The sequence below is a fragment of the Cryptomeria japonica genome, chromosome 1, assembly GCF_030272615.1.
Source record: "Cryptomeria japonica chromosome 1, Sugi_1.0, whole genome shotgun sequence".
NCBI classification, from domain to species: domain Eukaryota; kingdom Viridiplantae; phylum Streptophyta; class Pinopsida; order Cupressales; family Cupressaceae; genus Cryptomeria; species Cryptomeria japonica.
The window spans coordinates 651310095-651322508 of NC_081405.1; the positions used below are offsets into that span (position 1 = coordinate 651310095).

At 35.1% G+C, this 12414-nt stretch overlaps 1 protein-coding gene across 2 annotated transcripts; it reads left to right on the forward strand.

Moving 5' to 3' along the window:
* Positions 1 to 8266: 8266 nt before the first annotated feature.
* Positions 8267 to 12138, forward strand: LOC131050508 (uncharacterized). 2 transcript variants are annotated; one of them, XM_057984705.2, is made up of 7 exons: positions 8267 to 8648; positions 8870 to 8987; positions 10785 to 10828; positions 10955 to 11065; positions 11196 to 11288; positions 11410 to 11579; positions 11682 to 11850. In XM_057984705.2, exons 1-7 carry the CDS (start codon positions 8527 to 8529, stop codon positions 11705 to 11707), a joined length of 684 nt encoding a protein of 227 aa, XP_057840688.2. In that variant the 5' UTR covers positions 8267 to 8526; the 3' UTR covers positions 11708 to 11850. The 2 variants fall into 2 exon arrangements, with proteins under 2 accessions (XP_057840688.2, XP_057840687.2); XM_057984704.2 differs by having other exon boundaries at positions 8273 to 8648; positions 11410 to 11528; positions 11648 to 12138.
* Positions 12139 to 12414: the final 276 nt, after the last annotated feature.

Below are 12414 nucleotides of genomic sequence, written 5' to 3' on the forward strand. Positions count from 1 at the left end.
GGACACAAGAACCCACTGATCGCTCCTCCTATCACTGCTGGCAGCGCTAATCCTGTAGCTGTCATGGTGTCCCAAGCCACATGCCCTACCCTCATCTCCAGTCCTGGATCCTGGAACACTTGTCTCAGGGCCTCTTTGTCTCCATCTCAATCGTAAGGAATCAGCTCCCCATCGATCAGTATCCTCAAAATCCTGTATACATCCTCCAGGGTGACTGTCATCTCCCCCATCGGCAAATGAAAAGTGCAAGTCTCAAAGTGCCACCTCTTCGCCAGTGCAGTCAGCAATCCCATGTTCGCCCGAAACTCAGGCACATACAGAATATGTCTCAGACCCATAGCCTCAATAGCCGCTCAGTCCTCGAAGGTCAACTCAGGTCACAACCTCTGAGTCGATGAGAATCTCTCCCATGACTCCAACATAGGCAAATATTCCTGCAATCAAGCAAATCAATCATGTCAGTCATAGTGGCATTCACTGTTCATCACAAAATGCTACTTTTTATCTAAGTGCATATGGTACTCTATCCTAGTGACACTCACTGTTTATCACAAAGTGTTGCTATTTATCCTAGTGGTACTCCATGTTCATCACAAAGTACTACGTGTTTGGCACTCACTGTTCATCACAAAGTGCTGCTCACATTCGCACTCACTGTTCATCACAAAGTGCTGCTCATATTTTAGTACTCCCTGTTCATCACAAAGTACTATATCTTGGTACTCACTATTCATCACAAAGTGCCTTGATCTATCCTATCCTAGGGCCTCTACTTGAGTGAATCCTCTTGAGTAGTTTCCTAATTGGCAACGTATGTTCTATCACAGAATTGATCAATCCTAGCCCTATTTGCTATCCTAGTCTTCCCTAGAGGACCTGCTTGAGTGTATCCTCTCAGCAGCTTATCCAATCGACAACGTATGTTCATCACAGAACTGTCGATTTCACCTAGAAGACATAAATTAACATTTTTTGGACACAAACGCGCTTTCCTGACATAAACGCACTTGAAGAGTGCATAAACGCGCCTATTTTACACAGACGTGCCTATGCTCTGCATAGACGCACCTAGGCGACACAGACGTGCCTTCTTGGCATAGATGCGCCTACACAACATAGACGCGGCCGCATTCGGTACAGGCGCGTTTTCCAGCCCAGACGCGCCTGGCACAAACACAGAAGCGCCTGGCACCAACGCAGACGCGCCTGGGCATTTTTGACACTTTTTTGGACCCTATTCTAAGCGCATTTATTGCCCTATCTAGCATGCATTAATGACAACAATAAATGCAACAAAGTACGAGGAGGTTTTGTGGTACTTACTGGCTCTCTTGTCTCTGTTGGCCTCTGGAATCGGTGAACGCGGTCGAATCTGTGAACAAAGGCCATTGCTGCTGACTGCTGCTGCTCTATTCTCGCTCTGCACTCTGATCTCTTGGATGTGTGGATGACAATGAGGATGTATTTCCCTCGTGGTCTATCTTATAGACTGCCCTAGCCCTCATTTCCTGAGTCAGTCTTCCTTATCCCGTGACTCTGTCACTTTATCCGGTCAGTCCATTCTAGCCTTTCTTTCTTATCGAGAAATTGTCTGCGATCTTTCCACACATTTTCATCCAATCTCTCGAGGGGGCATATCATTCCCATCTTGGGGCAACTCTGTATCAGTTCATCTTATCTTATTTGAAACAACGCGACAAGCCGCATTGTCTCAAAGAGGGGCAAAATGTAGACACCTAAAATTGTCATATCTAATTAAATAAATATTTTATTTATTTAATTATCTAAGCTTTATTCTTCTATTAATTAAATAAATCTTTATTTATTTAATTAATTCATTTATCCTTTTCTAGCCTTATTTCTCATTTAAATAAATACATTTATTTATTTAAATTATCCTTTTTCTAAATTAAATAAATATCTTATTTATTTAATTATCCCACTTCTTCTATTAATTATATAAATCTTTATTTATTTAATTAATTCATTAACCTTTTCTACCCATGACACATGTCATTCATCTCTTAATTCATACACTACCTACCCCTTTCATTATTTTATTATTTCTTTTACCTACCCTCTAATCATAGCTGACATCCTTTTACACCTCTCAATCTTATCCCTCCATTTCATATAGTGTCTTCTATATAAGGAGATGCTTCCTTCATTATCAAACCCTAATCAATCATTCTAACTACTTGATCAATTGACTACTTGGCATATGCAATCCTACTTGCAACCACATTCCATTCTTTGTTGAGCTCTTGTGCACATAAAATCTGAGAGCAAATATATCAAGCAAGATCAATGGAGATAGGAAGAATGGAGATCCAAACCCTATTGGACATGTGATGGTATAATCTTTGTGATTTCGTTTGATTTGCATTGTCTTAGGTAATCTTCATATGTTATGGTGGATCTTTGTTGTTGTTAGGCTAGGTTTTTGTGGTTGAATTCATTTAGCCTTTCAATATCATTATTATTGTTATCCATTTTCACCGTATACACATATATCAATAAAATTTTAAAGAAAATATGAAAACCCTAAACTTGTAGTTAAGGAAAAGGAAATAAAAATATAGTCTTCATTGAGTCAAATATGCAACAATGATTCAAGCTTTGCATCACAATCCCTTTCATCGCCCATTACTTTTATCAAATGAGAGAATTTTATATGGATGGAGAAACACAAACAAGGCATCCGTTTTTTCCTTCTTAATAAATAAATGGATGGAGTAACATCTCATAACATTGGATGGTAGGAAGGATTGTCAAAAAAATTATTTCAATCATTGCCTTTATGAGTTATCACTAAAAATCTAGAATATAACTCTTGCTAGATGATTTTTCAAGTTATAACCAAATCCTAGTAAAGGAAGAATATCAATTCAAAATAGCTTTTCACCACCAAATAGGGAACCATGACATATAGGAAAATACCTTTTGGATTGTCCAAAGTTGAGGAAAATTTCCTTAGGGTCATGGATATGGATTTCCAAGGCCTTATGAACAAGATTGTTCTTGTATACCTTGATGATATCATTATCTTTTCAAAAGATGCAAAGAAACGTTTCACTCATCTAAGGAATTTTTTTTATAGGTGTAGGGACTGTAGTGTTAGACACACATATATACTTGGCGGGGGGCGAGGTGTGAATCAATGTATGCCAATTTCAAACTCATTTAACATTAATTACCATTAATAACTTCTTCAAGCATCACAACCAATCTCAAATCTAAATCATTAGAACAACTATCAGACCTTTCTTTATCATTAATGTAGCTAAGCAAGTAGTAAACATAAACACACATCAACAAATAAGAACACCATATACACATGGAAACCCTGAAGAAAAAAATCATGGTGAGAATAGTTACTTGGATCCACTACCCAAATCAAGCCTCACAAAATAATAGAGAACTTACAATATGAAGTAGGCACCAACCTACTAGACATGCCAATCTCCAGTTTCATTTGTAAGTACCAACCTACAGGAGACACCAATCACTTAATCCAATATCTGATCACCAACTTAGCATATGAGACACCAATCTCAACAATATACAAGAGATGTGAATTGTGCACCTTCAAGGAGGAATACTCAACTTATTTCTAATCTAATCAACATCAAAACACCCTCTTATAATGCATATGATCTTTAGTTGTAAAATTGCACAATTATTGAGATACTACTCACATAGAATCACCCAAATACTCACACATCAACAATACATTTTAAATATTATAATAGCAGACACACTACAAATGAACCTAGATCTACACTATATATGTGTTACAATGATTATTACATCCATATTTTGGCCTAGAACAAGATTAATGCATCTACAAATTGGACACAAGAATAACCCGTAACAAAATGTGTAATAGGCAAGGTCCAAAATCCCACACACTACTCAATGATAGGGGAAACACTATGCCCCAATGAAGACTCACATGCTACCTTTTTCGTACATGCATTACAATCCTTTGATGTATCAATCCCGAACATCAACCTAGTAGACCAACTAGCACAATGACTACTCTGTCACTTCCAACTTTCTATTTGTTGAAGCTCAACCTTTAAAACTTTGGAATATGATACAACATAGGTAGCTTTACTTTAATTCCAAATCACATATTAAAATACTTAACTACAACATAATGTAGAGCATAATAAGTTTCCAGTATAAACACTAAAATTGAGTGATAGACCTTAGTAGTATTTTGCAAACCTTTATGAATCACCTAAAACAACTATAATAGATGCAAGATGATATTGAAAACATTTAGCAATAGATCTCATCAACATAACTTATTGTTGTCCTTCCAAAACTCAAATGGTTAGACATAGACATGATAATAATTGCACACTTCTGGATACCCTTGCACTTTTCCAGATACCTTGACATCAACGACAAAATTGACCAATACCTTTGACATCAATGATAACCGTTGTCCAGCATATGGTGTATCCCTACCAAAGAAATTCATCTTTTCTATTCATGAAGGCAAGTTTCTTGGCCATGTGGTATCCTAATCATTGGTCCTGAAAGGGTGAGTACAATTTTAGCTTTTCCCCTAGCAATTTACAAGAAATTTTTACAAAGGTTTTTTAGAAGAATCAACTTTGTTAAGAGGTTTATACCAGATATTGCTGATTTTGTAAAGCCACTAACATCTATGTCAAAGAAAAATGTGCCTTTCAACTGGACAAAGAAAAGAAAAATAATTTTTATGAAAGAAGCCTTAGTAGCAACACATACCCTTATAAATCCTAATTTTTAGAAGGATTTACTTTGATAGTCCAAAAGAATGAGGAAGGCTTTCAAAGCGACCAATATTTTGAGTTTTGCATGTAGTTGTTTGAATAGACTAAATTTTATGCATATTTCACTTCATATATTTGCACACAATACAAAATATACTTAATGTTAAGGTATACTTTGAATAATATTGGATTATCGATTATTGTAGAAGATGTCTCATATATTTTGTTAGAGGCTAGCTAGTAAGATGGATCTGTTTTGAACAAGCTACAATTAAAAATCCATTTGATGTTTTTTGATTCGAGGGAGATATTTTTTGGCTTAATAAGTAATGGAATATTCACTCGTTTTCTAAATTGTCTAATTGTTTTAATTATATTTGGTCTAAATCCATTGAACAAAAAAAACCATGCTTTAGATGGATCTTTACATTGAAAAAACTTGTTATTTATAATGAGCTTCATTCCTTCGATATCTTTGTAAGTCTTGTTGGTTATGTGGTCAATCTGAGACCTTTGAACATCTTTTTTTAAAGGTAAATTTACTATTTCTTTTTGGTCTTTATTTCTTGGAAATAGTCTAGGGTGGGACAAGAAATATGACTTTTCTTTTAGCATACTATGTGTTTCATTTTAATTTTGAACTTAAAATCTTTTTAGATGGTTTTTTTTCTAATGAAGTTTTGTGGTTCATGTGGAAAAAGAGGAATGAAGAGGTCTTCCAAGGCAAAAGAATGAGCCTTATCGAGTTTTATTGCGAACTCACTGATCATTACATTTCCTTACATGTATATACTATCTTGGAGATTTGTAATGATCGCTTTATATTTCTACTATTAAAGAGGGCCTAATGATCATCTACAAAACATAGTTAAAAAATATACATTTCTTCCCTTGTGGGAAAATTAATCTTAACAAAGAAGAGTTGGAGATTCTAAAGGAATACACAGTAAAAGATAATATTTCAAAACTTGTGAAATCAAAAGTTATCGAACCAACAACCAAAAGAGTTAAATATGAGCTTATTGTTAAATATATTGATCCTAAAGATGAGATAGTTCCACTTGTGACTACTATGAGGTTAACAACAATGTAAAATGTTGTTGGCAATAGATGACTTATGATATGATTTTGATATAATGTAATATGTATTAAGCAATGAATTTTAATGTGGTGGTAATTGGTGATATGTTGATACTATTGGAGCTCCAACTCGTAATGCCTTTTTTGTAGATGATATCTAATATTAAAAACCACCAATTGTCCTTCTTCTTTATTTTTTATTTTTTTGTGGAATGGTATGGTTATGATACTCTCCATTTATGAGGTTTATATGATCAATCTCTGCACTCTAGCATTTAGAATTCAGTAGACTTAATTATCAATACTATAGCATAATATGAATAATATTGCTTTATCTATTTTCTTGTTATCCATGACCCAAATTAAGAGAAACAATAAGGCTACTAGCATATCTAAGAAACTAAGTTTAATAGTTGGAAATGTCATTATCTCAACACCTAGAACTTCATCAAAATGAGAACCCTACTTGAGATAGAATGAATCTAATACCTCATCCAAAATTTTGCTGCCAAGGAACGAAACACCTAATAGGAACGAAGATCTCAAGCAACCCAACTTCAATATAATGATAGTAGAAAGGAAATACGATTCTTACTTTTAAATCCTCTCAAAATAGATAAAACTCAACCCACATGATTGTTGGATGCTACATTTTTAGTGAATGGTAGGTTAGAATGATGTAGACAAAATTTTAAAATCATCACAACCCTACATAATCATCAATGAAAAGGGACAACCATTAGAAAGAATAAGGAACTAACAGTAGAAGTATGTTGGGTTAAAAATTGCATACTAATAGGTCTGAGAATTAACTTTATAATTAATGGGAATGATTATTTCAATCATGAAAGTTTTATTTGTTTTATATGTGAATTTATTATGGAAGGGTTTCGTTCAACAAAACTAACAAAGGAAGAGTTGATTAACTTAACTTAATCAAGGAGAGTCTTTGGGAAATTTTGATGTCAGCCTACAATACAACTGAGCATAGAGCAACTACAATGTATTTTAGGCCATGTGAATGGCAACTACATATTGGCATATAGGAATGGGTAGCCAATGTTTGCCTTGCTTTCTTCCTTGGCATGTTTTGATATCATTGCTCTGCTGAGTAATTTAGATAAAATAATTTAGGAAGAAATAGGTGAATAAACCTTCTTTCATCATACCATTGTTGGAAATAGATTGAGGAGTTGTCACCAGATGCTTGGTGAATGGTCTACACTACCAATCTTTGTTAGGTAGGCTTGAAAACTACTTACTCCCAAATTAGGAATCTCTTTTTAGTTGTAGTGCTAAGTTGGGTATAGATGCTGACTTTTACAACAACTGATGGAGATAGGACCCTACAAGGGCATAGGTAGAGGATTTTATTCCTCTAATATGTCAGCTAAACTACTCTATTTGAGGTGATCATAGTGGAAAAATTCTAAGACTTGTTCATAGATAAGTTTATTGACTCTTAAGATTGACAATTGTTGAGTGTACTATGATCTATACCACCTAATTAGTAGATGGATATCGCTAGTTGCATGCAGGTGAGGGATACCCCATGTTGCTCTAGGGTATAGAGTGGATTTCATTAGGAGCGTGTAGGCTTGGGGGCTAGTTGCATGTCGACAATGTATGTCCTTGTTGCTTAGTCATCCAATAGACTATAGGGAAAGAAGAATTTCTAATGATAATAGGTAGATAACAAACATAACAAACCTCATAGTGTAGTATGACATGTCTTCATATGGGTATGGTATCCTAGCTTATATGAGGTAGTTAACATTTTAGATGCATGGTCATCAAGGGATAACCATATGAGTGGTAGAACAATTGAATGTCTCTCTCACCACAGACAATCCGCTTGGAGGGGTGGATAAGGATTAAATCCACTATGGAGGGTTCACATCGCACCCCAAGCGATCTAGGGTGAGTTAACGATGAGGAGCCTACATGACCGTGCATAACTCTTAAGGTATGTTTCCAAACAATTAGTTATTTTCTTCCATTAGTCCTTATGTATGTTCTAATTATGTTCTAGATAGCATGTAGTATGCATGAATTATGAGAAATTACATTGCATAAATTATTTGATTGCAACGTTCAATGTATATGACTCATTATTATCATGATTGTCAAGGATTAATGTTTAAAAAAAATGTAGACTTCCCGACTTGTTAGAAATTATGATTTCTTAATTAAATACAATTTTAATAGATAAAACATAAATAATGTTGATTATTTTTCATTGATAATCTTCTTTTACTTGAGAATTTAGAAATTCAATGTAATAATTAATGAACTTCTGTTTTACTAAAATTAAAATATTCTTAATGAGATCAAATCTTTTGACTCCAACATCATGAGCCAAGATCCTGCCCTCCCTAAAAACTACCGGAAAGTCATTTGACTCTCAAATAAAAGAAGCCGCTATTACCAGACTTAACTCGAGCAAACAGCTTACCCTAAGTCGTCATTCATCGAAGCATTATTTGATTTCATCAACTGGAGGCGCCAATTCTCACTGTTCGCTCTTGCATTTCAAACTCCTAAAATTACTTTGCGATGTGGAAAGAAAACAGTAACAGCCAATTCTTTATCAAACCCAAAATTCAGAATGGGATTCCCTGAATATACGGGGAACTTGTGATAATGTATTTTGACACTGTATTCGCTCATTCTAGCAATGTTGGAACAGTTCTTCTCTGAGTCCGAAGTGAATGCGAAACTAGTTGAAAGGAAATCTCGCACAAATGAATCCACTGACAAGAAGAATCAAAGAATTCTGCTTTCAGGGCCTTCACACAGGCACATATATAAAACCCCTTCATTTGTTTCATTTTTCTTCACTTGGGTTGTTCATTCCTTCTTTTGGGTACTGTTTATTTACCATTTCTATCAGTTTTCTTTCGGGGTGCTAAAGCACCTTCTTTCTAATCGAGTGGCTTGAAATTATTAAGTTTTATATTGCGGGTTATCGTGAAATGTAAATTCACTTCCTCTAGACTATTGAATGTTTGTTTTTGCAGTGGGAAAACATCCCTACTTTTGCAGTTTGCTTACAATTGTGCTAGGGAGACCTCGGCCACTGTTGTTTTTCTCTGCAAAAGAAACAATTTCGAGAAGAATCCCCCCTTTTTACCTCAGGTTGGAAACTTATCTTTTAATTTCTGTTTGTTTTGGAAATCATAGAGTTTTTAGCTGAAAGAATTACGGTGTAAAAATTCTTTTGAGAGTGCATCAAAATCCCTAGTCATTGGTCTTCTGTTTGAAGGCCACATCTGATGCTCAAATAATGTGCATCGTCTGGACATCAACGTGGTAAAGCAGCAAAGTGGACAATTAATGGGCTACATGGGGCAGAGTTCCATCCTTCAAAAGGTGGTATTTGGCTTTGATTCTTCTATCATGTGAGATTTTTTTTATTAGTAAAACTTTGCTGGGGTTATTGGCAGCATTGAATGCTTTGTGGGGTATTTGGGAATCGCCAAATCAAGGGTAAGGTTATGAGTGTATGGTTGGAGCACAAATTTAAGGCCAGGAAACATGGTTGAGGCTTGACCGTCTCTATATTCATTACACCAGAATCAAGGCCCATGTCCACTGGACATATGTGCCAATGAATATCATCTGAATTGTAGTCACACACATGGGGAGAATATTGTTAGCACATTGCTTCTGTGATTGGGTCTTGCAGTGCTTTGTAGGGGAACCATTTGTCTTGTCTTATAGATAACAATGCTGAGAAGTAATTTCATATCACCTCAGGCCAGTTAGTCTATTTGGCCTTTGAAAAAGAGCTATCGATAACGTTCAATTTACACAGATAGATTCTTGTAGTATTTTGGACCTTTAAATAAATATATCAGTTAGTTCAAACCCCACAGATAGGTTCTTTGAGATAAGATTTCCTAGCATCCATTCATTGTCTTGGGAAAATAAGTTATTATATGCAGCATCTTGCTGGAGAAATAGCAGGGCTGGTTGTAAGAATGTGTATCTCGTTCTTCGGTATCTTTTACTTGGGAAAATGGCATTTTATAGTTTTTGGCTCAGAAAAATAGCTTGTACACCGCAGTTTGGTGAACAAATTTACAGAAAGCTGCAAGTATACTCAATTCAAATAAAGAAGTAGAGGCCACAGAGTATACAAGACGAGATAAATAAAATTTCGAATTTTCAATTATTGGGAACAGTTAACCTACATTCACCAATCCCTTACCATGTTCTTTCAGGTCAACAGAATTTGTCTTTTTTCCTTTCCTATTGGGATGAGAAGGCCATCTATCCTATGTTTTAAAGAGTAAAATAGTAGTAGTTTTCAACTCTCTGCTGCTGGGAATTTAGGATATGATAAATACTTTTCATGTGAGCATTTCAATTGCATCATCAATTTCTGACTATTTCACTTGCATTAACCAATTCCTGACCTTGCCCGATAATAGACTTGGGTTTCCCTCCTTTCTTCTTGGGGAGAGGTGGCCCTGTAACCTATTTTTTGAACATTAAAAAGTAACTATAATTTGTCAATATGTTGAAGGAAAACATGGCCATTTAAACTGATATTCGCTAGCCCTTAATTTTACTCTTAAAAGAGATACCCTATTTTATTAGGAGTATCAGCTAACGAAAAACTAAGATGGTACAGCTGTAGCCATTTAAAACTGATATTTCCTAGCCCCTCATTTTACTCTTAAAAGAGATGCCCTGTTCATCTAGGTCATTGGGAGTAATAGCTCAAGTGAAAACTCAGATGGTATAGCCTATCATCTCCCAAAATTTGTACATCATGTGCACATGATTCAGACATGAATGTGAAATTGTATTTCCTTTTTCAATGGAATCAAAGACATGGACTCATAAAACTACCCATCAGATTGTGCCATTGATTAAAACCCAGACACCCATGCAGTTTTTGACATGGTTAATTTGGTACTTTTGCAGGATGTTGATCCATCTTCTGAGATCTTTGAACGGGTACATATAAAGTAAGGATTTTGTATTCGACACTGAACTGATCTTTCTTAGGTTAATTTTCTCTGCATTGGCATTTGGTGAATGATTGATTTACCTTTTATGTGTTTGGATAGCTTTAATATTCCTTTATAGTGCAGGTATATAGAAGATGATGAAGGAATAAGAAAATATTTTGCTGCATTTCATATGCATAGCAATTTTCCAAGAGCTGTTATTTTAGATGATTTCTGCGAGTTTTTTGATGAAGGGTATTTTTTTACTTCTATTTTATTGTACTTTTAAGAATTTTAAATAATTGTTTAGAAGATAATTATAAAACAAGCTCATCAAGCTTAGAAGTGTTTCCAATGTTATATCTTATCACTTTTCACTTTTCAGGAAGTGTCGAGAAAAATATGGACAAGCAAGAGGGTGTGATGTGGCAATGGTCAGAACTCTGGCCTTATGTTGTGATGCAATAAATCATGCAAAGTAAGTAGACTTCACTGTGTTACAAAAAAAATTCTTTCATTCATCTTGCAACAATGGTCCTTTTAATACCATTCAAGCCCATTTCAAAATCTTTTCTTAGCCTCTGATTTCATTTCTCCAGTGATAAACTACCTTCCACGGAGTCCTGCAAACTCTTGATTTCTGATAGTCATATTGGAGATACTCCTAGGCTTCTATATATTTATCAGAGATGGCTACCATGCATCCTAACTGTAAATGGTATGTTACCCTCAAAAGATATTAAAATACGGAGTATTCCATACAGTATTGGTGAGTTTCCCTCATTCATTTGAGTCGGTAATTTCTGATGTACATTTCTCTTTCATAATTGCTTGAAGCACACGATGGATTTACATTTACACTGAAAATCAGCAACCTACCAGACAAACCAAAAATAGGTTCCTATGCGAAGTACTCAACTGCTCTACAATATCTTACATTGGTGGAGATGCAGAGCAAATGATCAGGCAAATTTCAATCACATTATATTTTCTTGATGCAGTCATCTTAGTCTTGCTAAAGAAGTAGCAGCAGAACATCATTTGCTGTCCTGAAGAAATGACTGTTTAGTCCTTTATACAGCCTTTTCTGTACCATAGCGAGGTAGAAGAGATCGTGACACGAAGACATACTATTTTGCTTGAATTGTTTAGTCCTTTGTGCAGTCTTTTCTGTACCATATAGATTTTGTAACTGAACAATGGAGAGAGATCATGACACAAACACATACTGTTCTGCATGAATGCCCATTTTCTGGCATGCCATGTATCTGTTGTACTTGCTTTCTCCCTTTTCATACATAAGATGCACTTCCATTTTCATCTAAAAACTTTTGTCCAACTTGTTTCATTTTTGAAATTTGTGTGATCCTGATATTGTACTTTTTCAGTAGTGTTACTAAAATGCTCTTGAATATTGGACTAGAGAGGTTTGCAAATGCTTCTTTGGAAGCATTTTACCAGGAAAGTAGCTTAGCAAATTTGTGAAATCTGATTTCTTATATTTGCATGTGTGATCTAAAGTGAATCACCTCTTCTAATGTCTCGAGCCAAGCAAAATAATATTTACAGTTAACAAGAAATAAATATTGTAATTTATAATTTTT